At 51.0% G+C, this 24510-nt stretch overlaps 2 protein-coding genes across 6 annotated transcripts in view; both read left to right on the top strand.

Annotated features, from left to right (window-relative positions):
* Window positions 1-24510, top strand: part of SH3PXD2B (SH3 and PX domains 2B) — a 78388-nt gene that overhangs the window by 27606 nt on the left and 26272 nt on the right. The window contains exons 3-5 of the mRNA XM_083872096.1: window positions 5452-5527; window positions 16160-16236; window positions 20191-20282. Coding sequence (XP_083728222.1) covers window positions 5452-5527; window positions 16160-16236; window positions 20191-20282 — 245 coding nt within the window. The remainder of the gene's footprint in view (window positions 1-5451; window positions 5528-16159; window positions 16237-20190; window positions 20283-24510) is intronic.
* SH3TC2 (SH3 domain and tetratricopeptide repeats 2) overlaps window positions 1-24510 on the top strand; it is a 317636-nt gene that overhangs the window by 290366 nt on the left and 2760 nt on the right. The gene's annotated exons all lie outside the window — the stretch shown is intronic.

Raw genomic sequence — 24510 nt, 5'->3', positions numbered from 1 at the left:
CTGTGGGGGTTTTTGGTTTTTTTTTTTTTTTTTTTCACCCCTTGTTTGTTCAGCCAGCCCCTGAGGATGCAGAGAAGGTGCCTCTTGAAGGATCTCAAGGAGACTAAACATCAGGAGCCTGTGAGCTGCTGCCAGATGTCTCTTTCTCAGACTGATGCTTGGCAGAGCTTTCCCAAAACATCTGATCCCAGCAGGGCTTTGGTCTGCAGGGACAATTCCACCTCCCTGAGCCTTTCTGCCCTGCTGGGACCACACTCTGAGCCCTTTGCAGGAGGGTTGAGTCACTGAGAAGGGAATTAGAAATGAAGTTTGTGCCTGTTTTCACCTGGAAATCAGATCTGGATGGTGTAATTAATATTGTTTTAATACTGCCTTGGAACATTTAGGGTTTCACTTAGATGTCATTGAATTCTCAGCCTGGAGCTGTGTCCCCTCGTGTCCCCTGGGTGCTCCCGCCCTGGCAGGGATGGCAGGACCTTTCCTGTAGCCCTGGTTCCTTCCCTGAGGTGTTTTGGTTTTCTGAAATTATTTTTTCTAGGGAATTTTTTGCAAAAAGGAGAATTTATGTATTTATGTCCCTCTGGTCCGACCAATGTGAGTGAAGAGGTTTTGCCTTTGTTTCACCAATCAGATTGGTCTGTGTGAAATAGTATAAAAAGGGAGACACATCCCAAAAATAAAAGAGTCATTTTCAGCCTCCTGAATCTCAGAGTCTGTGTTGTTGTGGTGTAAAACAGCATCACTTTCCCACCTCACCTGGGGGGTCAGTGGGACACTGGGGACTCCAGGGACTGTCCCCTCACCCTGCAAGGACACAGGGACTGCAGGGACTGTCCCCTCACCCTGCAGGGACACAGGGACTGCAGGGACAGTCCCCTCAGGGGGACACACACAGGGACTGTGCCTGTGGCATTCCCTGCTCCCCAGGGAGTTGAGGAGAGTGGGATGAGGCCAGCCCTGGCTCATCTCTCCTCCCTGCCAGGCTGCTGCTGGTGCTGTCTGTGCCTTCCCCCAGCTGCTCCTCTCACAAAGAGCCTCTTGTGGTTCCACCACTGCACTCAGCCAGACTGGGAAGCCTTTTTGTTGAACTCCTTTATTTTTTTTTTTTTTTTCCGCTTTTTCCCTTCGAGTGGTGTCAAAAGCTGGCTCCTCTCTCTGGATAAGAGGCCTGGCTGATGGAGGCAGGGATTGGGGCAGCTGGACCATGAAGGGGCAATGTGGTTTTAGGCTGAACCTCTGCCAGTCAAACAAAGCAAATGCCACAATCCCAGGATGGGTCAGGCTGGACGGGACCTCAAAGTGTCACTGGTGTCACCTCCCTGCTCCAGCGGAGTGTCACTGGTGTCACCTCCCTGTCCCATCAGAGTGTCACTGGTGTCACCTCCCTGCTCCAGCAGAGTGTCACTGGTGTCACCTCCCTGCCCCAGCACAGGCACAGCACAGTGTCACTGGTGTCCCCTCCCTGCCCCAGCAGAGTGTCCCTGGTGTCACCTCCCTGCCCCAGCACAGGCACAGCACAGTGTCACTGGTGTCACCTCCCTGCCCCAGCACAGGGCACAGCACAGTGTCACTGGTGTCACCTCCCTGCCCCAGCAGAGTGTCCCTGGTGTCACCTCCCTGCCCCAGCACAGGCACAGCACAGTGTCACTGGTGTCCCCTCCCTGCCCCAGCAGAGTGTCCCTGGTGTCACCTCCCTGCCCCAGCACAGGCACAGCACAGTGTCACTGGTGTCACCTCCCTGCCCCAGCACAGGCACAGCAGTGTCCAGAAACCTCTGGAATATCCCCAGGGAGGAGATTCCATCCCTGGGCTCTGCTCAGAAAAAATGTTTTTCCTGTGTTCAGGTGGGACTTTCTCAGCATCACTTTCTGCACATTTTTCTTGTCTCATTCAAAAAAAAAAAAAAAAAAAAAATCATCTTGAAAAGAGCAAAAAAACTCTTCCAGTGCCCTGTGCAAATCAGAGGAGAAGCAAAGCATGGCCCACCTTATGACCTGCTGCCACTTGGCTCGAGGCTGTGTTTTTTTGACAGCGATTCCTCCAAGCTTTTTCCAGCTGGGCAGTGCCATGTCCTGCTGGCAGGCTGTGACACCTGAGGGCTCTGTGACACCTCTCCTGCAGCAGCCAGACCTCTGGGCTCACCCTGTCTGCAGGGTGTAAAACCCTCTGGCTCTGCACCATCAGCTCCTTTTTGGGCACAGCTTCTGCTTCCCAGGAATCCTGCTGGGCAGGGACATCCCTCTCCTCCCTGGGATCCCCTGCAGCCTCTTAATTGCTCTAATTAGGATATTATCTTATGGTTTTCCTGTTAATGAAGCAGCTCACTGCCAGCTGTTGGCGCAAAGCTGCTTTTCAAAGGCTGCCCATCCCTGGGGGTGTTCTCCTGGTTTGTTTTTCCTTGTATTTGGGGACGGGGAGTTCTCACACTCTGCCTCACTCCAGACTTGCTGCCCAGACATTCCTGGGGAAGGAAAACAGCTCTCTGATAAGATAAGTTGGTGGTGGAGATAAATGTGGATAAATGTGCCCTGTGCTGGTGTGGGAAGGCTGGGCTGGATCCCCCACTTGGATTTCTGTGGCTCCAGGGGTTGGGGAGCTGTGATCTCTCTCCCTGCTGCAAAAGGCTCAGTAAAAATTAAGATACAACATCTTCCCACATCATCAAAGACACCAAAATCCTTCAAACTGCATCCACTCCAACCTTTCTCTTTTTCCTTCTCTGTCACAAATACTTAAAAATAATCTTGGAAGGGGAGAAACAATAGATTAATTGTTGCTGGGGTATTTTTATTTTTTTTATTCATTTTTCTCCCTGAGAGCTGGCTGAGTGCCTTGCTGAGAGTCAGACTTGGCCCCTCTGTGCTGTGCCATGTTTTGTGTCTGTCTGCATCTCCCCAGGATCCTGGATGGGAATCCCTTCTGGGAATGGGAATGTGATGTGAGCAATGGGAATGTGATGTGAGCAATCCTGTTTGGAGCTGGGATGGGACCCTTTGGGGCACAAAGGGTTTTTTGGGGTCTCCCCCTGCCAACTTCCTCCCTCCCACAGCTCCTGTGCCTGCAGGGCTGGGAAAGCTCTGCCATGAACATGTGGACTCTGCAGGCCACATTCTGCTGCCTGTCCCTGTGTCCCTCCCTTGGGGTTTGTGGGGTCACTGCACTTTTACCCTTTTTCAGAGCTGGGGCTGCTTTCCTTGGCTTTCCTTGGCACGAGCAGTGTGACAACTGTGCTGTGTCCCCGTCCTGCAAAACCAGCAGGAGCAGGGAAGACACAGAACCAGAATAAGAATCAGAATCACTGCGTTGGAAGAGACCTCCAAGATCATCAAGCCCAACCCAGCTCTAATACCTCAAATAAACCATGGATGGTCATAAGTGTCACATCCAATCTTTCCTTAAACACCTCCAGGGATGGTGACTCCACCACCTCCCTGGGCAAACCATTCCAGTATTTTATCACCCTTTCTGTAAAATACTTTTTCCTAATATCCAACCTGTATTTTCCAACCAGTGTCCTCTGGTTCTGTCAGTTCCTGTCTGGAGAAAAATACCAACCCTCACCTGAGCACAGCCACCTTTCAGGGAGTTGTAGAGTGATAAGGTCACCTCTGAGTCTCCTTTTCTCCAGGATAAACAATCCCAGCTCCCTCAGTTGTTCCTCAGGGAATCTCAGCTCCTGGAGCTCTCCCAGCTGGCTCCTCCTTGTCCCTGGTGCCATCCCTTGGCTCTGGAGCTGATCTCTGCTTTGTGCTTTTTTGTGCTCTGGAGGAGCCCTCAGCCCAGGCTGGTTTTCTGTGGATTTGTAACTCCTGGCTCTGCTCTCCCAAAGTGCCTCTTGTGCTCTCAGCCAGCTCTGGCCTTGTTTTCCTTGGAGTGAGTTTTCCAGCTCTTCTCCCCACAGCCTCGTGCCTGGGAAAACTGATGAGCTGGTGCTTGTTGCTGCCTCCTCCAGAGCTGTGTGATGTGGCAGCTGGGCTGGGGGGGATCCATGGGATCAATCCCCCTCCCTGCCCTCTCCTTCCCCTCCCTCTCCTCTCCCTGTGAATGCCACAGGCTGCTCCAGGCACTCTGACACCTCTTTCCAGCAAGAAAAAAAAAAGAGTAATTTATTCCTTTCCAGGCTGAATGTGCAGGTCAGGTGGGGTCCGCACCATGAGGAGATGCTTTGCAGCCCAGCAGGAGGAACTGGAAATGGTCTGGGCTGGAGTTCTGGATGGATTTGGTGGGATCAGATGGCTGGGAAGGGATCTGGGCACCCTTCATGCCTTGGGGGCTCACAGAACTCTGGGGGTGAGGGATCCTCACCTGGAGCTGCAGCTGAGGCTGGGAAAACTCCCAGTGCCCCAGGAGAGCTCCCAGTGCCCCAGGAGAGCTTCCAGTCCTCTAGAGTGTTCCCAGTGTCTCCAGGAGTGCTCCCAGTGCCCCCAGAGTGCTCCCAGTGCCCCAGGAGTGCTCCCAATGCCCCAGGAGTGCTCCCAGTGCCCCCAGAGTGCTCCCAGTGCCCCAGGAGAGCTCCCAGTGCCTCCAGAGCTGCTCCTAGTGCCTCCAGTGCTCCCAGTGCCTCCAGGAGTGCTCCCAGTGCCCCAGGAGTGCTCCCAGTGCCTCCAGGATTGTGTTTTTAACCACAGTCAGATGTGCAGCGTTTGTGCCTTGTTTTTCCTCACCCTTCTCCAGCCCCAGGCTTTCCCATGCTCTTCCTTGCAGGAGCAGCAGGGCCAGGGGCACCTCTCCACCACAGCACAACAGGAATGTTTCACACAGTGACAGGGATGTGGTGGCTGCCTGGATTTTCATGGATTGAGGGAAGAGATCTTGGCATGCCTGGGGCAGCCAAGTCCCCCCTGGGGCTGCTGTAGTGTCACCACAGTCCCTGGCTGCTGCCACCTCTGGGGATGTTTTCATCCCTATAAACTCCTCCCAATTGCTTTGAGGAGACTCTGAGAACACAGCCCACCTGGCTCTGAGTTCTCCTGTTTTCACTCTGAGAGCTCTTCCTGCTTTTCCCATTGTCTTTGGAGGAGTTTTTAATTTCTTCTCAAATTGCAGGGGTAAATACCTCCCTCCATCTGTCCCCTGTGCACCAAACCTCAACAATTCATCCCAGTGTTTGAGATCCAAGGGGAAAAAGTGTGACTGCTGTGTGTGCAGGGCTGCAGAGGGCTCAGGACACTTCCTGGGCAGGTTGTCTCCAGTGCTTCCAGAAATGCTGAATTATTTAAGCTCCAACAGAGACACTCGGAGCCATTTCCATACCCTGGGGAGCTGCAGAAATCCTGGGAGACACTTCACATCCACAGCCCAAGGAAACCAAAGGAGAGTTGGCATCTCCCTCCCAAAAAATGAGGGAGTGGTTGGAGATCTCTGGGCTGGTTCTGTCTCCTCTCCTGCTTCATCCCCTCCTGGCCAGTGGAGCCCTGGCTTTCCTCACCTCTCTTGCATTTCCTTTTGTAGATGCAGATGCTGGACAAGTTCCCCATGGAGGGAGGCCAGAAGGACCCCAAGCAGAGGATCATCCCCTTCCTGCCAGGTAGGACAGGGGGGCTCCAGCAGGTCCTGGCCTGGCAGGAGCTTTTTCCCCAGTCTCTGTGAGATCATACACAGATTTCAGCTCTTATCTGAACCATCTGAGCCACAGCCAGTTCTTGGTCCTTTAAAACCTCTGGGTTTGTCAGCAGCGTGCCCAGTGAGTTTTAACCCCTTCAGGATTTGTCCTTGAGTGGAAAACCCAGAACCTCATGGGCACAGCAAGAGGCTGAGGGTGCTGTGAGTGCTTTCTCTGTCCCCTGCAGCTCCAGGGCACATCCTGAGAGAAAGAAAGAACAGTGGGATGAATTCACAGCCTGGGCTTCCTCCTGTGGGGTTTGGGAGTGACGCTCCAAAGCAGGATTTGGTTTAATGCCCAAAGAACAAATGTGATAACCCATGGCACTTTGTGGTATAGGGGGAAAAAAAGAGCATTAATATGCCTTGGGAAAAAAAAAAATAAAAGCAGCCTGGAGGGAGTCTCTCTGACCACAGAGTTGTTTTTACCCCCAGCCCAGAGTGGCTAATGAGGATATTTAGGAATGTCACGGCACCATAATCACTTCCAGTGGCTGTCAGGTCTTGTTTAGTGCAGCCCTTTGTGCTGTGCTCTGCCTCCTGGCTCTTCTAGAAACATAAAGGCCTTTTGTGGCCTTTTGCTTTTCTCTGAGTGGTGTGCAAAAATAAAACCATAAAAAAAATAATTAAAAAAAAAAAAAAAATCATTTCCACCCCTTTCTAAGCAAGAGAATCTGGTCTGGCTTTCTGATTCTGGCTGGTCCTGGTATTGAAACATCAGCAAAAGCCAAGCTCACCTTTTCTGCTTTTTTTTTTTTTCCTGGTGTTACAGCAGAAAAGCCCTTGCTGCACCAGGGCTCCTGCCAGCAGGGAGAGGTGGAAGCCAAACTGGCCAAGGGCATCACTTGGAAAAATTGGATTTGTGCTTTGGCTGTGCTGCACTTGCAGAAAATTCCCACCAAAAACGCTGCTATTTTTGGAAGTGAGCTCTGCTGCTCGCACTCACCAGTATTTGTTTCTCCTCGGTGTTGAAATAGTTTCCCTTCACTCAGAAAGATGTCACTGGGATTTCCACTGTGGGGAGAAAGGGGGTGGAAATTGCTGGAAAATAAAGGCTGGGACAGTTTCAGGAGTTCTGTGCTTCGGGGAAATTGTGGTGTTGGGAGTGGGAACTGTGGAGCCTTTGCCCTTCAGCCTCCTGGAGGAGTTCAGTGAGCCAAAACATCCCCAGGCTCTGCTTCTGGAAGGGGAATTCACTTTGGGGATAAAGGGAAGGGGATTTCACCTGGGGCTAAGGGAAGAGGATCTTACCTGGGGTAAAGGAAGAGGATTTCACCTGGGGGTAAAGGGAAGGGGATTTTACCTGGGGATAAAGGGAAAAGGATCTCACCTGGGAGTAAAGGGAAGAGGATCTCACCTGGGGTAAAGGGAAGAGAGTTTCACCTGGGGTAAAGGAGGAGTGTTTCACCTGGCTGTTTCACTATTTGCTGGCTGTACTGGAGCCTGATTCCTTTCTTTGCCTTCCCAGTTTGGGATGACAAGTTTTTTTACAGCTGAAGCCCAACTTTGTCTCTCTCAGCCCACTGGGGGCCATCCAGGTGAGCTCAGCTGAGCAGCCCAGGACTGTGTTCCTGCAAAAACCTGGTTCTGTCTCCCTGGCCTTGATCGTGTTCAGCTTCTGGGAACGCTGGAGTTTGTTCCCAATCCCATTTTGAGCATCTGCATCTCATTACTGGGGGGGATTTGGCTGCAGTGGTTTCCTGCCATGCCCTTGCAGAGCAGAGCAGCCCCAGGCCTTGTGTGGCCCCTGCAGCTCTCAGAAATGCCTCCTGCAACTCAGCAAACCCCAGACTGTCCCGGGCTCAGGGTCACCACCACAACCTGGGAAGGTTCCATGGGGTTTTTCTGTCAAGGCTGGTTTTCCTGGAATGGGGAGGAGTTCCAGGATTGCCCCACGTTACAACACCCAACCCACAGAGCTCTGTGTTTTGTGTTCCCTCGTTTGATGAGGGTTTGACTTCTTATTCCTGCAGACTTTTTTTGGCCTCTTGAAGCAGGTCTTTGATGCTGCCAGAAGGGGTTTTTGTAAGTGCAAGCCCTCCAGCCCACTCAGCTCTTGTGCTGGCTCCTCCAAAGCAGAGCAAAGCTTTGGGGCTTGTCCCTTTCTGGCTGTTGGCACCACGTTCACCCCAGAGCAGAGCCTGGCGGGGTCTGCACAGTCCTGGCACTGCTCCTGTGCTGTGCCTCAAGAGCTCTGCTGCCATGGAGGGGAGTGTGAAGGGCTCTTTGAGCTCTCTTAGCTGGCCTCCAGCCCTTGGCAGAGCTTTTTGTGGAGCTGGAGCAGCTGTGGCATCACCCAGCCACCAGCTGTGCCCCTGGCAGAGGTTTTTGTGGCTCTGGGGCAGCTCCAGGAGCAGTTGTGGCAGCACCCAACCACCACCTGTACCCCTGGCAGAGTTTTTTGTGGCTCTAGGGCACCTGTGGCAGCACCCAGCCCATACCAACCACCAGCTGTGCCCCTGAATTGGCTCTGGAGCAGCTGTAACAGCACCCAACCACCAGCTGTGCCCCTGGTAGAGCTTTTTGTGGCTCTGGGGCAGCTCCTGGAGCAGTTGTGGCATCACCCAACCACCAGCTGTGCCCCAGAACTAGCTCTGGGGCAGCTGGGGCAGCACCCAGCCCATGCTTGGCACCAGCTGTGCCCCTTGCAGAGGTTTTTGTGGCTCCAGGGCAGCTCCATGAGCAACTGTGGCATCGCCCAGCCACCAGTTGTGCCCTGAATTGGCTCTGGAGCAGTTGTAACAGCACCAGCCACCAGCTGTGCCCCTGCTAGAGCTTTTTGTGGAGCTGGAGCAGTTGTGGCATCACCCAGCCACCAGCTGTGCCCCTGGCAGAGGTTTTTGTGGAGCTGGGGTACCTCCTGGAGCAGTTGTGGCATCACCCAGCCACCAGCTATGCCCCTGGCAGAGGTTTTTGTGGCTCTAGAGCAGCTGTGGCAGCACCCAGCCCATGCCTGGCCCCAGCTGAGCCCCTGGCAGAGGTTTTTGTGGCTCTGGAGCAGCTGTGGCAGCACCCAGCCCATTGCTGGCCCCAGCTGAGCCCCTGGCAGGGCTCTGGAGCAGCTGGGGAGGAGCTGAGCTCTGCTGGTGCCCAGCTGGAACCTCCAGCCCGGGGTTCCTCCCTCTCTGGCCAGCGTGGAGACCCCAGGAAAGAGGGAGCTGAGCAAACAGATGAGCTCAGCTGGGGAGGGCTGTGCCAGATCCTTCAGGAAACAGCTTCTAGAAGGGACTTGGAGCCTTCCAAGCTCCAAATGCAGCCCCAGTGGCTGCAGCAAACCCTGGCCAAGCTTTCCTGCCTCTCTGGAAACGTGAGCCCCAGCAAGGAGGGGTTGCCTGAGGCTGAGCTCACTTTGGCTGTAAAGTTGCTTTTTAGGAAGATTTAGCTGCAGGCAGGAGTGAAGTCCCGAGAAAAGGAGCGGGAGAAAAAGGGGGTTTGGGGAGGTGGTTTTTAAAAGCAGAATTAGGGCTCCTTTCTGCTCATTCCCAGCCTGCTGGGTGTGGGAATCAGTGCCACACACAAATTTGGGGCTTTTTCTCCCAGAACAGCTCTGAGGATGCTTTGACTCCCCAAAAAATAACCTCTGTGAAGGCACTGGGAGAAAACTCATCCATTTTCCAGCTCTGGTACCTAACTTTGCTCAGTCTTTTGACATCTGGAGATGGGACAAGGGTCCTAATTGTTATTTATTGTTATTTTTCTGCTCTGCTAAGATGAGATCTGTGCTGTAGCAGGTTGGGAGGGCAGTCCCAGAGTCAGAAATCAGAGCAGATATTGAGTGTGGGACCCCTGGAAACACCATCCCCATGGCTGATCCCCCAGCCCAGGAATTAACTGGCTGCTCCAGGGGCTGGGATTAATTACGTGTCTACATTCAGAGCTGCCTTTTTTTTTTTTTTTTTTTTCCTGAAGCCAGTTTGGAACCTGTGCCAGGGAAAATCTGGATGTGATTTGAAAGGTGCAGAAGAGTGAATTCTTTCCGAGGTTGTGGGGCAGGGGCAGAGTTGGGGGGAGTCCTTTAGGGCAGAGCAGGAGGCACCAGATGCTTTTCCACTCCTTTGGCTCCACAGTTTTGCTGCTTGAGGTCCCTCTGCCTGGTTTTTTTTTTTTTGGTTTTTTTTTTTTTTTTTTGTTTTGTTTTTTTTTTTTTTTTTTTTTTTTTTTTAATTTTTTTTTTTTGGTTTTTGTTTTTGTTTTGTTTTGTTTTGTTTTTGGGTTTTTTTTGTTTTTTTGTGTTTTTGTTTGTTTGTTTGTTTGTTTAATTTTTGGGGGTTTTTTTGTGTGTGGGGGGGGTTGTTTTGTTTTGATTTTTTTTGGTTTGTTTTGTTTGTTTTGGTTTGGTTTTTTTGGGGTTTTTTTTGGGTTTTTGGTTTTTTTTGTTTGTTTGTTTGGTTGGGTTTGGGGTTTTTGGGTTTTTGGGGTTTTTTTTTGTTTGGTTGGATTTGGGTTTTTTGGGGGTTTTTTGGGGTTTGTTTTGTTTTGTTTGGTTGGGTTTGGGTTTTTTGGGTTTTTGGGGTTTTTTTGGTTTTTGGGGGGGTTGTTTTTTTGTTTTGTTTTGTTTTTGGTGTTTTTTTGTTTGTTTTTGGTGTTGGGTTTTTTTGTTTTGTTGTGGTTTTTTTTGTGTTTTTATTCCCAGCTCCTCGCTCCCAATATAACTCCAGCTCTGCCTGGACAATTCCCACAGGAGAACACAATTTGCAGAGCCCTGTTTCCCTGTTTCTGTTTGTTTGGAGAGATTAACCCCTCCCTCCTGTGGCCTGCCTGCTCTGTCTCACACTGCTGGAGACACAAATTCCTTATCAGCCACACACACACACATATATACATGTATAAATATATATATACACACATATATATACACATATATATATATATATCACACACATATATATTTTTCCTTTGGGAGCTGCTCCATCAATTTTAATTTTTTTTTTTTTTTTTTTTTTTTTTTTTTCCTCTGGGTCAACCAGCTAAATCAGCTTTTATTACCCAGAGGAGTTTGGTTCTTCCACTCCTGGGAGAGCAGATCCTTCCTGGCACTGGAGGAATTTTCATGGCCAACCAGAATACCTTGAGTAGAGCTTCTCTCTTTTTTTTAATAGGGATTAACAAGTTTTTAAAGCCCAGAAAAAGCAGGCAAGGGCAGGCATTGTGTGTCAGTGCCTTATCTCAGTTGTCTTTTTTCCAAAATCAACTTGTTTGACACGTTCCTGGGTGATAAATGTTCAATCCTCCCCCAGGTTTGTTTGTGTAAAGGACAATGTGTTTTAGCTCATTTCCTGCTGGAGGGAATTCCTGGTGCCAGCAGGGATGGAGCCTCTGCTGCTCCCATTGCTCATGCACAACATTATCTATGTAAATAACAAAATCTAATTATTTCTGAGCCCCGGGATTGTGACAAGAGATGGGCAAATGGAGCCTGCAGCAGCCCTGACCTTTGCAGCTGGTGGAAAAGCCCATTATCAGCAGAGCTGCCTCCCCTCCTGTGTCCTGAACTTGGGGGAGGCAGGAGCAGAGCTGGGAGGGGAAAAATGAGTTTAGAATTGTGGAGTCATGGGATGGTTTGGGTTTGAAGGGACCTTCAAGGTCACCTCATCCCATGGGCAGGGAAACCTGCCACTATCCCAAGGTGCTCCAAACCCTGTCCAACCTGGCCTGGGACATTTCCAGCACCTGGATGAGGATCCTGATGAGTTATGGAAACAGCCAAAAAAGCATCAGGGGGAGAGTGCTGGGAATGAGTGTTGCAGGAGCAGAGCTGGGAGAGGGGAAAATAAGTTTAGAATTGTGGAGTCATGGGATGGTTTGGGTTAGGAGGGACCTTCAAGGTCACCTCATCCCACCTCTGCCATGGGCAGGGAAACCTTCCACTATCCCAGGTTTCTCCAAACCCTGTCCTACCTGGCCTGGGACACTTCCAGCACCTGGATGAGGATCCTGACGAGTTCTGGAAACAGCCAAAAAAGCATCAGGAGGGAGAGAGTGCTGGGAATGAGTGCTGCAGGAGCAGAGCTGGGAGGGGGAAAATGAGTTTAGAATTGTGGAGTCATGGGATGGTTTGGGTTTGAAGGGACCTTCAAGGTCACCTCATCCCATGGGCAGGGAAAGCTCCACTATCCCAAGGTGCTCCAAGCTCTGTCCAACCTGGCCTGGGACATTTCCAGCACCTGGATGAGGATCCTGACGAGTTCTGGAAACAGCCAAAAAAGCATCAGGAGGGAGAGAGTGCTGGGAATGAGTGCTGCAGGAGCAGAGCTGGGAGGGGGAAAAATGAGTTGAGAATTGTGGAGCCATGAGATAGTTTAAGTTGGGAGGGACATTAAAGGTCACCTCATCCCATGGGCAGGGAAACCTTCCACTATCCCAGGTTTCTCCAAACCCTGTCCAACCTGTCCTGGGACACTTCCAGCACCTGGGTGAGGATCCTGATGAGTTCTGGAAACAGCCAAAAAAGCATCAGGGGGAGAGTGCTGGGAATGAGTGCTGCAGGAGCAGAGCTGGGAGAGGGGGAAAAATGAGTTTAGAATTGTGGAGCCATGGGATGGTTTGGGTTGGGAAGGACATTAAAGGTCACCTCATCCCACCTTTGCAATGGGCAGGGAAAACTTCCACTATCCCAGGCTGCTCCAAGCCCTGTCCAATCTGGTCTGGGACAATTCCAGCACCTGGATGAGGATCCTGACAAGTTCTGGAAGGAGCCAAAAAAGCATCATAAGGGAGAGAGTGCTGGGAATGAGTGCTGGGAGCCACCCCCTGGAGCTGCAGGGCTGTTCCTGTGCTCTCTGCACCCCTCAGTCTCCTGTGTTTCCTTTGTGTTTTGTTGTCTCTGGCCATGGGAAAAGCCCCACTGGGGGCTCTGCCATTCCCAGGTTTAGGGCTGGGCCAAGGGAAAGGTGTCCAGGGAAAAGCTGCATCTCCCTGACCCTGCAGTTCCCCACCTTTCCCTTCCAGGAGGGAAGTGGTTTCCTGCTCTCTGCTGCCTGTCAAGTCAAGGCTTTCTATTGCTGGCTTTGGCAGCACTGAAGGGGCTGCAATTATGTTAATTGGGCATTTCGACTAAAGTCAGCTTTTTGTTAGAAAATAAACTTCCTTGTTGAAAAACACCAGATCTGGAGCAAATGGGGAGAGGAGCTGGATTTCCTGCTGGTTCATATGCTCCATGCCTGGGCTAATTTCAGATCATTTGTGATGAATTTATTCCCCCCCTCCAAACTGTATTCTTTTTTATTATTACTCACCAGCATATGTCTGTTAAACATTTCAATATTCCCACACCCAGAGCTTATTATTTCAGCCATTTCTAACCTACCCACCCATCAGTGAGTTCATTTTGGCAGACCTGGAACCAAAACAGCCACTCCTCAAGCACTGCCAGCAGAGCTGGGGTGATCCATTCATCTTTTTAGCCATCACCATTCCAACAGGATCCTGGGCAGAAAACACTCTGGGGTTGCTGATGCAAAGGGAAAACTTCATCATTCCGTTGTCAGGTGGAAAATAATTGTTCAGGGCAAAGATTGGAGCTCTGGCCTGGGTGCTGTTCCCAGTCTTTGCAGGCAAATTCCCTGTTCACCCTCAAAAAGATTGAATAGAAGGAGGATTTGGTTCTCACTCTGTCACAAAAGATGCCAGATTTGGTGTTGGAAAAAAAAAATCAGTCTCATAATCTAAAAGTTTCATAATTTAAAATCTGGGGCAGCTGAGAGGAGTTTTTAAAGATTTTATTCCATTGTCAATCTCATAGAAGGGTGAGACACAAGAGATGTAAAACTCAACACCGTTCTATCAGAAGCCAAAATATTTCTTTGTTATAATCCCTTATAAATGCTTTTCAGCCTATCAGCTCTTGCCACACAATGCTAACACCAATCATTTATTATTTTATTATTATTTTACCCTACATGGTCTTGCTACAATGCACCTTTCACAGTTCTAATTCTCAAAAATACCTGATCTATTTGTAAAGCCATAGTTTGAAACTTGTTTTTAGTTCCATTTCTCTCTCAGCAACGTCTGTCCCATCCCGTGGCCTTTCCAAGTCACCATTTTTTTATCTCAGAGTTTGCACAAAACCCACGTGAGGCTTTGAGAATCCTCCACAAACCCATTTCTCACAATTTGGCTCTTCTCAATGTGCTTTTTTTTGCTCACTACAGAGCGGAACACTCCCCACCATCAGTGTCCCAGCCCTGCTGCCAAAGCCCAGAAATGAGGAGGAGCAGCCCTGGGCTGGGCTGTCCCCATCCCTCTCACTGCAGGGCAAGGATGGAGCTGGCTCCGAGTGGATTCTCTGTGTGCTCCAGAGCTTTCACTGAGCCTGACGGGAGATTTGGCTCCTCCAGAAGGTTCTTGCTCTCTGCAAACTGAAGCTGGCTTGGCTTTAGTTCATCTCTCTTTCAGAAATGCCTTGGCAGCTTGCAGGAGTCACCCGTGATGCAGCTCCTGGCCAAGTCACGGAGAGGCACAGAGGGTGACCCAGCCCTGGGCTGAAAATTGGGATAAATCACCCAATCCTGGGTTTAGAGTCCTGATCAATGACTCAGCCCTGGATTTAAAATCGTCATAACCGTGTGACCGTTTTGCTGTGTCCTGTTCTGAGCAGCATCCAGCCCCTGGCTCCAATAACTCCAGACCCACAGCAGGGACAAAGCCACAATGTGACTCTCCAAGTGTTTTTTCCCTGCTCTCATGTGGTTTGCAAGGATGGAGTGAGGGGAGTTCGTTTTCTGGGTTGCCCCATGGTGACCCCTTTGATAAATGAAGAGGTTCTTTCTCTCCTTGGGTTCAGGGATGGGATTGGAAACCCAAGCAAGACTTTCCTGTGGTATTGGAGATGCCAGGAGGAATTTGATGGAAATTTCATTACCACCTACCCCCCCAAACCACAATTTTCCAGGTGATGGTGTTGCAGAGCAGAGCCAGTTCCTGGAGCTTTGGGAAGTGGTCTGAAATCCTGCCACGTCCCGACCCTTTTGATCACGGATCTGTTTCGCCCTCTGCTAATGGCTTTTGTCTCCTTTAAAGCCAGAGAAGCTGTTCCCTGAGAGAGCAGCTTGAAGCATTTAGGACTCATTAGGCTTCAAAGGAAAGAGGCCTGTACCACAAGCCAGAGGGGAGGAAACGGAGTGGCAAGAGGATCCCATTAATGGAGAACAAAAATAAACCCCAGACAGGAAGGAAAATTCTATAGGTCTGACTCAGAGCTGCAGTCCCGACACTGAGGCTTCCAGGAGCAGGAGCTGCACAGGGAAAAACCCCTCAGGCTTGGCTGCTGCCTCAAACTAGACCTGGACACTCTGGACAATGGGATAAGGAATGTCCTGCCAGAGTTTGCCAGGATTTTTGGTGGATTTTGTCCACCCCAGCAAAGAGAGAGGTGCCAGGCACATTCTTTGATGCTCCTCCTCATTGTCACACTGCTGAGAGACCAGGGGATGCACTTTCCTCTTCTCCCTCCTTGAAAATCTTTGCCACTTTAATCTGATTCTGATGAGGGAATTAATCTGTTTGAGAAAATGTGGGGGTTTGGGGTTGGTTTTTTTTTTTTTTGGGTATGGTGCTTTTGGCAAGGAGAAGGTCCTGGCAGTGATTCCAATGAGTGCTGTGCTGACCTGCTGTAGGGTCACAGTCACAGGAAAATGGACTAAATGAACCAGCCTGACCTTCTGCAGCTAAAGAACGAGGTTGCCTTTGTGAATAAAAAAAAGCTGATGTTGCAAGAAGAAAGAATGAGAAAAGTTGCTGACAGACACAGGGGTGTCAGCCCGAGTAAAATGACGCTCACAGGATGTCTTAGTTTGGAAAGACAGGTGTCTCTGCCAGGGAAAGCCACAGCTTCCCTTGGAATGGAGAATGTAAACTCCCCCTCCCTCTCAATTGTTATAATTTTGAAATTAAAGGGCTCTCAGGCAAAGATATGGGAATAGGAATAACAGTTCTTTACTAGGAATATTAAAAATATAGTACAAAAAAGCAAATGAGCAAAAAAAGAAAAACACTGACAGAGTCAGAATACAACCTGACCCCCTGTTGGTTCAGGGTGTTGGTGTCAGTCCAAATAAACCCTCTGCAGTGCCAGATGTGGCTCTGGTGGAGCAGAGATGATCCTGTAGAAGGGCCCAGTGGTGCTGAGCTGGGTCTGGTCTCCCTCTGGGAATCCAAACAGGCTGTGCTGGGGTTCCCAATGCCAGGTTTGATCCAGGTGGGAATGCTGGGCTCCTCCCCCTGGGTGGAGCATCTCCCCCTGGGCTGATGGAATTGTCTCAGCCCTGCAGTGAGCCTGGATGGGCCATGGACAGCAGAGATCCCCTGGGGAGAGGATGGGGCCTGGAAGGGAGAAGGAAAAACACCTCCTCAACCAATTTCAACAGCTGGGAATAGAAACCATCTTGCATTGAACCCAAGACACTTTATCAACCAATTAGATTAAAATAAGAAATAAACATAAACAATGTTTAGAAGCACAATAAGGGGTTTTTTTGCTAGATTCACATTGAATCGTGCAGAATCCTTTGTCTTCTCTCCTCAAGCCTGTCCCTGTGTCCCCTCTCTGGTGTTTCAGGGAAGATCCTGTTCCGCCGGAGCCACATCCGCGACGTCGCGGTGAAACGCCTGATCCCCATCGATGAGTATTGCAAGGTAAGGGGGGCTTCCTGCACCCACCAGGGGCAGCCCCAGCCTGATCCAGCCTGTCCTGATGGACTGACAGCATCCCGTGGTGTGCCAGTGCTCAGAGCACGGGGAGTGTGGGTTAGCCCCACTGTCCGTCCCTTTTTTTTTTTGGTTAAAAATCGTCCGTGGTTTGGCTTTTCTCTCCTGGGGTTAAGAGGGGCAGAGGTGCCCAGCCCTGTTTGCATCCTGCTGCTGGGCTTTGCCTTCCTCCTGTCCTTTCTCCAGCTCTGGAAGGGCTGGAAAGGACCTGGCTGTGTCCACCACCACAGGCTTGGTGTGAAATTCTTGATCCAGAACTTGGTTTGAAGGACTCAGCTCCTCAAGGAGCTTTTCCTTTCCAGTCTATTAGGAAAAAGCCTCCTGTTTTATGTAGCAGACAGCACTCGAGGCTGTAGGGTGGTGGGGTGGTTCCAAACTGGGATGCAAACTCCAAAACAGGGTAAGACAACTTGTACCTCAGAAAAATTATTGGAACAGAGAGAAGGCTGAGACAATTTGCTCCATACCCTTGAAGGATATAAAATCAGGCTGAAGTGTTAAGGGAAATTATGATTTTAGGGCAGATTTTTTTTTTGGCAGGGGAAACCAAATACCGAAGTCCACGACAAATTATTTTCACACAAATCAGGAGTGTCACATCTTGTCATGTCAAGGACGTTCATTGGTACTTGCGGCAGCCACGGCAGGGCTGGAACCTCCAAAATCCAGTCTGAATGTTGTTGGAAATGGATGCAAAGGCTGTCAAACCCAGGGGAGAGGATGGGGAAATGGTAGAAATATCCATCCCATCCTTTAGGTGAGGGAGGTTGTGGGGTTTGGGTCTCAGCCAGGCAGGGACGGCGTGGCTGGAATAACAACTCCAGGGATGGAGATGAGCTGGGAAATGCATCCTGACAGCTCTGCAGATGAGCATCACTGCGGGCCAGGACAGCGGGCGAGGGCAGAGTGATGGAGATGTGGTGCAAGCTGAGCCCTGAGCTGTCCTGGGGGAAGCTGGTGGTGCTTCCCCCTTGTCTCCAGAGCCACTGAAGTGTGTCAGCTCCACGGACAGTCGCGGCCGTAAATTCAATTTTGGGGAAGAAAACGTCCCTCAGTGACAAAATGCTGCAGCTGCCTCTTCCAGAGCGATGCCATTAGTGGCATAAAATATAATGAACCCATTTGACTTAACAACTGGAACGTAATGGCTGATGTTATATGACCCACTTAGGGAGCTGTGCTCTCCTCCTCCTGTTAATGCATCACCCAGGGATTCTGAGCTCTCCCTGCCTGGCCTTGAGCTGCTGCTGCTGCTTACCCGGAAAGCAGCTGAGCTGAGGTGGGTGTGGGACTGACCAGGGGCTGCAGAGATGTAAAATGAGTGAGGAATTAGCAGGAGAAAGCTGTGTGAGGAAGTTTCTGCTTTTATTGCCATCTCCTCTGAGGGAAGTTGGGTGTCTTTGTTCATTGGGAGAGCCTTGAAAAGAGGATGGGGGAGATTTGGGGTGGAAGAAGGGAAGAGGAGCAAAGGGGGGAAGCATTGCTCTCACAGGGCAGTGTTCCAGCTCCTGCTGTACTGAAAAATGTGGCAATTTAAGATAAAGTGCAGGAAAAGCAGTGAAGGAATCAGAGCAATGAGTTGCTAAATGAGACTTCAAGCAGCCATTGGAGGATTGGCAAGGAGAGGGAGCAAAGGCCTGAAATGTCTTCCCATTTCTCCAGTTCTTGCTCTTCGTGTTCCACTTCTGTTGGTCTTTCTCGTGGTTTGGGATCTGCCTTCCTCCTGTCCAAGGGATTTTGGGAAAGCGTTAGAGGGGGGTTGATGAAGGAGTGGTGATGCTCTACCCCAAAGAGACCGAGTGGCACACTGAAAATACTGCTGGTGGAGAATTATCCTTTGTCCTGCTTTGGAAAGACAGGTATCTCTGCCAGGGAAAGGCAGAGCCTCCCTTGGAATGGAGAATGTAAACCCCCTCCCTCTGAATTATTTTGAAATTAAGGGGTTCCCAGGCAAAGATATGGGAATAGGAATAACAGTTCTTTTACTAGGAATATTAAAAAAATAAAAATGTAATGGTACAAAAAAGCAAACAAACAAAAAAGAAAAACACTGACAGAGTCAGAACACAACCTGACCCCCTGTTGGTTCAGGGTGTTGGTGTCAGTCCAAATAAACCCTCCTGCAGTGCCAGATGTGGTTCTGGTGGAGCAGAGATGATCCTGTAGAAGGGCCCAGTGGTGCTGAGCTGGGTCTGGTCTCCCTCTGGGAATCCAAACAGGCTGTGCTGGGGTTCTCAATGCCAGGTTTGATCCAGGTGGGAATGCTGGGCTCCTCCCCCATGGGCTGATGGAATTGTCTCAGCCCTGCAGTGAGCCTGGATGGGCCATGGACAGCAGAGATCCCCTGGAGGGAGGATGGGGCTGGAAGGGATAAAGAAAACACCTCCCCAAATGGTTTCAACAGCTGGGAATAGAAAACATCTTGCATTGAACCCAAGTCATCCTTTCTCACTGCCTGCAAAGTGGATTTTAATCCAACAAGGATTCTCTGTCTTTGGTCCTTCCTCCTCTGCAGGCAGCAGGATGGGGAAGGTGACTTTGCTGTGGCTCGAGCACCATTGCCTAAAGCTGTGTCCTGGTGGCCTCTGCAGGGCCAGGGGTGGGACAGACATCAGACTGCTCGTGCTGCTGTTTTTGGTGCAGTGGCCAGAAGGACAGCAGAGTCAGCTCTAGGTGGGCTTCCTTCAAAACGCCCCAGGAAATGAGCTGTGGGCCTTGTCTCTCCTCCTTCCTGCACAGGGAGCTCTCTGGGATCATCCCCTGCTCTCAGAGCCTCCTCCAGGCCACAAAATCCCAGAGATTTTGGCACGGGGGAGAAATGACTTAGATCATGGGATGCTGGAGCTGGGGAGGGGCACCACATGGGAATGGCATCCCTGCAAAACCTGATATTTGAATAGCCCTTCCCTGGGCCCAGGAGCCACGCAGGGAGTGGTTTTCTCTCTGCTGTGTCTCATGATCCTGCTCATGTCTGGCCCGTGATTAGTGGTCTGAGTCTGCTGTGCTGGCACTACTGAGGGACTGCCTGCTCTGGAAGGGCTGTGGGGGCCAGCACTTGGGGCAAGAAGGAGCCACATCTGATCTCCGTGGTCACTCTGTGGTCTCCCTGCAGCTGTGGCTTTGTCTCCAGGAGAGAAATGAGGGGAGGTTTGGTTTGCTCACACTGCTGTCACGAGTCTGCTGGGACAGCAAGCAGAGGGGAGGGGGAATCGTAACAGAAAACTGGTTATAAATCTGCTCCAGGTCGGGCTGCAGCTCTGCTCCCTGATTTTAAATGCTCCCTGATTTTAAATGCTCCCTTTCTCCATTGCCCCCCCAGCCAGGCACTCTCACCCTGCAGGTCCCACTGTTGGAGCTTTTTTACAATCTTTTCCTTGAAGGGAAAGAAGCAGAGGGAATTTTCCATCCCCTGCCATCCCACAGCAGCAGAGCCAGCTCCCAGCCCTGGTGCTGTGCTTTTGCCTCCTTTGCTTCTCTCCCTGCCCCTTCCCAAGCTGCCACTGCCCAGGGGAGCATTTTTAGGATTGCAATGAGAGTCTGCCACGTGTAAAATGCCCAGCTTTTCCCAAGGATCCTGCTCCACTCTGGGAAACTGAGCTGGGAGGCTGCATGGACACCCCTGGGGCTCTCACCCTCTGACACAACATCTGCCCAAAGGGCTGGAGCTGGCTGAGCAGTCCCTGCTCATTCTCCTTTAGTGTTAATTGCAGCAGGGAGGGGTGGTGGGTGGGAGTGGGGTCTTGTTCTCTGGATTTGTTGTGGTTCTCTCCAGCCCGTGCTTGGAACCACTCCTGTCCCAGCTCCCTGCACTCCCAGGAGTCCTCCCCGAGCTCCCTGCAGAGTTTGGATGGTTCCCTCACCGTGTCTGTGTTTGCTCCTCAGGCTCTGATCCAGCTGCCTCCCTACATCTCCCAGTGCGAGGAGGTGCTGCAGTTCTTCGAGACACGGCCTGATGACCTGACCCCCCCCAAAGAGTGAGTGGGGTGGGGGGCTGCACTGCTGGGAGGGTGGGGGGACACAGACTGGGGTGGTGGTGAGATATTAACTGGGGTGGTGGTGAGACACAAACTGGGATGGTGGTGACACACAAACTGGGATGGTGGTGAGACATGAACTGGGATGGTGGTGAGACATGAATTGGGATGGTGATGAGACACAAACTGGGATGGAGGTGAGATACAACTGGGATAGTGATGAGACATGAACTGGGATGGTGGTGAGACACAAACTGCCTTGGACTTGCTGATATCCATGCCTCTGGTGTTCATCAGCAATTCCCTTGCGAGTCACAGATCTGGGATTTGGAGACTCCCATGGAGAGCTCCATGTGCAGCTCAGTGTGGACACCCTCTTTCTCCAGTGGGGAAGTGGAAACACTTCTCTGGGACCCCATTAAATATTTATCCCTGCCTGAGCCTCTTTCTACTTGCAAACAGCAGTCTCAGGAGCACGATCAGCCTGAAAAACCTCACTCCACACATTTGCAACAACCTTGTGAAGGCACTTTCCCTGAGCTATTTCCACAGCCCCATCCACACCAAGGCTCCAGAGCCTCTCCATGCAAGCCCAGGGAGGTTTGCAGGGACTCCTGTGTGCCTTACACAACTCGGTGTGGTTCTGATCTTGTGACTATGAGCTGCTCTGGCCAGGAGCCGCCCATCTCTTACTAATCACCAGCAGCATAAATCTGAGCAGCCTCCTCCGAGCCCTCCTCTGCTGCTCTCCCTCTCCCTGCTGCCTGTGACACGGTTCCAGCAGAGCCTGAGCAGTGGAGGAGGCCTGATTGATTGTCAGGGGAAAGGCAATAAATTGATCTGACACCGTTCTCTATTGGGAGGGTGTGGAGGTAGATAAAGGGATTTTTGTTTTTCTCCCCCTGAGCGGCAGCTGAGCCTGTCAGGTCTCCAGCTCAGTGTCGTGTTTGGGTGGACTACATCTTGTCCCTGGGTTTTTGATTCTTGTCATTCTCTCTCTCAGTTCCCCCTTCCCCCATCTTTGCTTTTCCTCCTATTTCTATTGGCTTGGCCTGTCATCATTTCTCCTGCAGCTCATGGTCACTGATGAGATTGGTCTGAGAGCCCCAGAGCCCATTAACTAATTGCTGCCTGTCGCTGATGCTCTGGTCTGTCCTGGCCAGATACTGCTCACCACTTAACCTGCTGCCCCCTGGGTCATCCCTCAGGGAAGGTCATTCCTCAGGGAAGGAGGGTCGTTCCTCAAGGAAGGTCATCCTTTAGGGAAGGTCATTTCTCAGGGAATGTCATCCCTCAAGGAAAGCTCAGCCCAGGGGCAAGTGAGGGACACCAGGACAAGATGAGCTTGCAGGGACAGCAGAGGGGGTGTATCTTAGGGTGAGGCTGTTTTAGGATGTGGGGAACTGCCTGTGCATGGTTCTTTAAGCCCTGAATGAGGGGCAGGAGCTGCTCTGCAATAGGAGTCAGGTCTTGGACCCGCCTGCAGCTGAGGGACCTTCAGCCATGGGGGATGGACGGGCAGCTTCAGCCTCACACCTGCTCTCCTCACCTTTATTTTGTCTTTTAGGCTGAGGAATGAGGCAGAGTGGGCACTGTGGCCAGGGGGTTCAGGTGTGGGGGGAGACCTTTGGGTGCTGAGTGGGGCAGCCCTGAGCTGGAGCTCCCAGCCCTCTGTCCCTGCAGCCCTCAGTGCCATCCCCTGTCACCTCCCTGCTTTGGCTCTGAGAGACAAGGGACTGGCTGGAGCCCAGTCCTAAACATGTTCTTGTGGTGGGACAATCCACAGGGTGCTGAGTGCAAAATTCAGTGTGTTAGTGAGGGTTTGGCCATTGCAGGGCTGGGTGGGCGAGTGGGTGATGTTGAATCCAGTGGCGGTTGTGCTGTTTCCCTTTGTCCTCCTCTCCATGGAGAATGTGCTGCTTCCCTTTCTCCTCCTCTCCATGTACTACTTCCCTGCCTGCTCCTCTCCATGGGGAATGTGCTGCTTCCCTTTCTCTTTCTCTCCATGTGCTGCATCCCTGCCTTCTTCTCTCCATGGAGAATGTGCTGCATCCCTTCCTCCTCTCCATGGAGAATGTGCTGCATCCCTTTCTCTTCTCCATGGAGAATGTGCTGCATCCCTTCCTCCTCTCCATGTGCTTCATCCCTGCCTGCTGCTCTCCATGGAGGATGTTCTGCCTCTCCTGCCTGCTCCTTTTCATGGAGAATGTGCTGCATCCCTTTCTCTTCTCCATGGAGAATGTGCTGCTTCCCTTTGTCCTTCTCTCCATGGAGAACGTGCTGCATCCCTTTCTCTTTCTCTCCATGTGCTGCTTCCCTGCCTTCTTCTCTCCATGGAGAATGTTCTGCCTCTCCTGCCTGCTCTTTTTCATGGAGAATGTGCTGCATCCCTTTCTCCTCCATGTGCTGCATCCCTTCCTCCTCTCCATGTGCTGCATCCCTGCCTTCTTCTCTCCATGTGCTGCATCCCTTTCTCCTCCTCTCCATGAGCTGTTTCCCTGCCTGCTGCTCTCCAGGGAGGAGATCCAAGCTCACAGCCCACAGAGGGGCTCAGTGGGTGCCCCTTGTCCCAGCAGCCAAACCTCTCCAGCATCTCAAGGACGTCCCCGCCGTGTCCCCCCATCCCACTCTGAATGCCAGCAGGGTATTTATTAGCCACAATTCAAACTGCTAATTAATAAAAGTCCTTGACTTGTCTCCTGTGGAGGTATTGGGAGCCCATTCCCGAGGCCTGGCAGGCTTCCAGCTCAGCAATAACGAGATGGGAGCAGTGATAGACGGCTGGGCTGGATCAGAGCTGGTGGCGTGGCTGGGCTCTGGCCGGATGTCATCCTTCATCCAGCAGATAAATACTTTGCTCTGGGAATTTGAAAGGGAGCCAGGCCGTGACTGGAGTGGAGGAAAATAATAAAAAAAAAAAAAAAAAAAGGGAAAAAAAATAAAAGGGGAAAAAAAAAAAAAAAAGAAAAGGCAGATTTTTATGTTGGGTGGCTGAAAGGTGGGAGTGAGGGAGGGGAAAAAGGATTGGTCAGCTCAGTCACAGGAGCCTTCCTGCTCCCTGTCCCCTCCCTTGCCTTCCCTGGTGACACCTCTGGTCACCCCCTGCCCACCAGGGTGGCAGTGAAGGGGACGTGCCTGTGGGTGCTGTTGGATCCCCCCTGTGCTTGTCCTGTCTGGGGGGCAGGTGAGGCTGCACTCACTCACATCCCCCAGGATGTCAAACCCTGCCAGGGGCCACAGCTGGCTGCAGTGCTGGGTGATCTGCTTTAACTGCACTCCATGGAATTCTGCTTTAACTAAAGCCTTTGGAATTTTGGTTTAACTGCAGTCCATGGAATTCTGCTTTAACTGCACTCCATGGAATTCTGCTTTAACTAAAGCCCTTGGAATTTTGGTTTAACTGCAGTCCATGGAATTCTGCTTTAACTGCAGTCCATGGAATTCTGATTTAACTAAAGCCCTTGGAATTCTGCTTTAACTAAAGCCCTTGGAATTTTGGTTTAACTGCAGTTATGGAATTCTGATTTAACTGCATTTCTTGGAGCTCTGCTTTAACTGCAGTCCATGGAATTCTGGTTTAACTGCAGTTCATGGAATTCTGGTTTAACTGCAGTTCATGAAATTCTGGTTTAACTAAAGCCCTTGGAATTCTGGTTTAACTAAAGCCCTTGGAATTTTGGCTTAACTGCAATTCATGGAGCTCTGCTTTAACTGCGGTTCATGTAATTCTGGTTTAACTGTAGTTCTTGGAGCTCTGCTTTAACTGCAGTTATGGAATTCTGGTTTAACTCTAGTTCTTGGAGCTCTGCTTTAACTGCAGTTATGGAATTCTGGTTTAACTCTAGTTCTTGGAGCTCTGCTTTAACTCCTTGGAGCTCTGCTTTAACTGCAGTTCATGTAATTCTGGTTTAACTGCAATTATGGAATTCCTGTTTAACTGCAGTTCATGGAGCTCTGCTTTAACTGCAGTTTGTGGAATTCAGCCCTTGGTTCTGGCAGTGTTTGGGAATGGAAAGAGGAGGTTGGACAGCCCAAACATTTCTCCCCAGGCCTCTGTGGTGTTGTTTTCCCCAGAGCTGGACTCTCCCTGGGCTGAGCCGGGGCTCTCCTGCCTTTCCTGCAGTGCTGAGCCCCACAAACTGCTCACTGCTCTCAGCTGAGCTCCTCAGCCCTTCCCAACCTCACACCTGCTCTCCAAGCCTGTACCGAGGAGAAGAAAAGCATCAAA

The sequence above is a fragment of the Zosterops lateralis genome (assembly GCF_965231275.1).
Source record: "Zosterops lateralis genome assembly, chromosome: 14".
NCBI lineage: Eukaryota > Metazoa > Chordata > Aves > Passeriformes > Zosteropidae > Zosterops > Zosterops lateralis.
The sequence above is the reverse complement of the archived record's forward strand: the minus strand, read 5'-3'. Positions and strand labels throughout refer to the sequence as shown.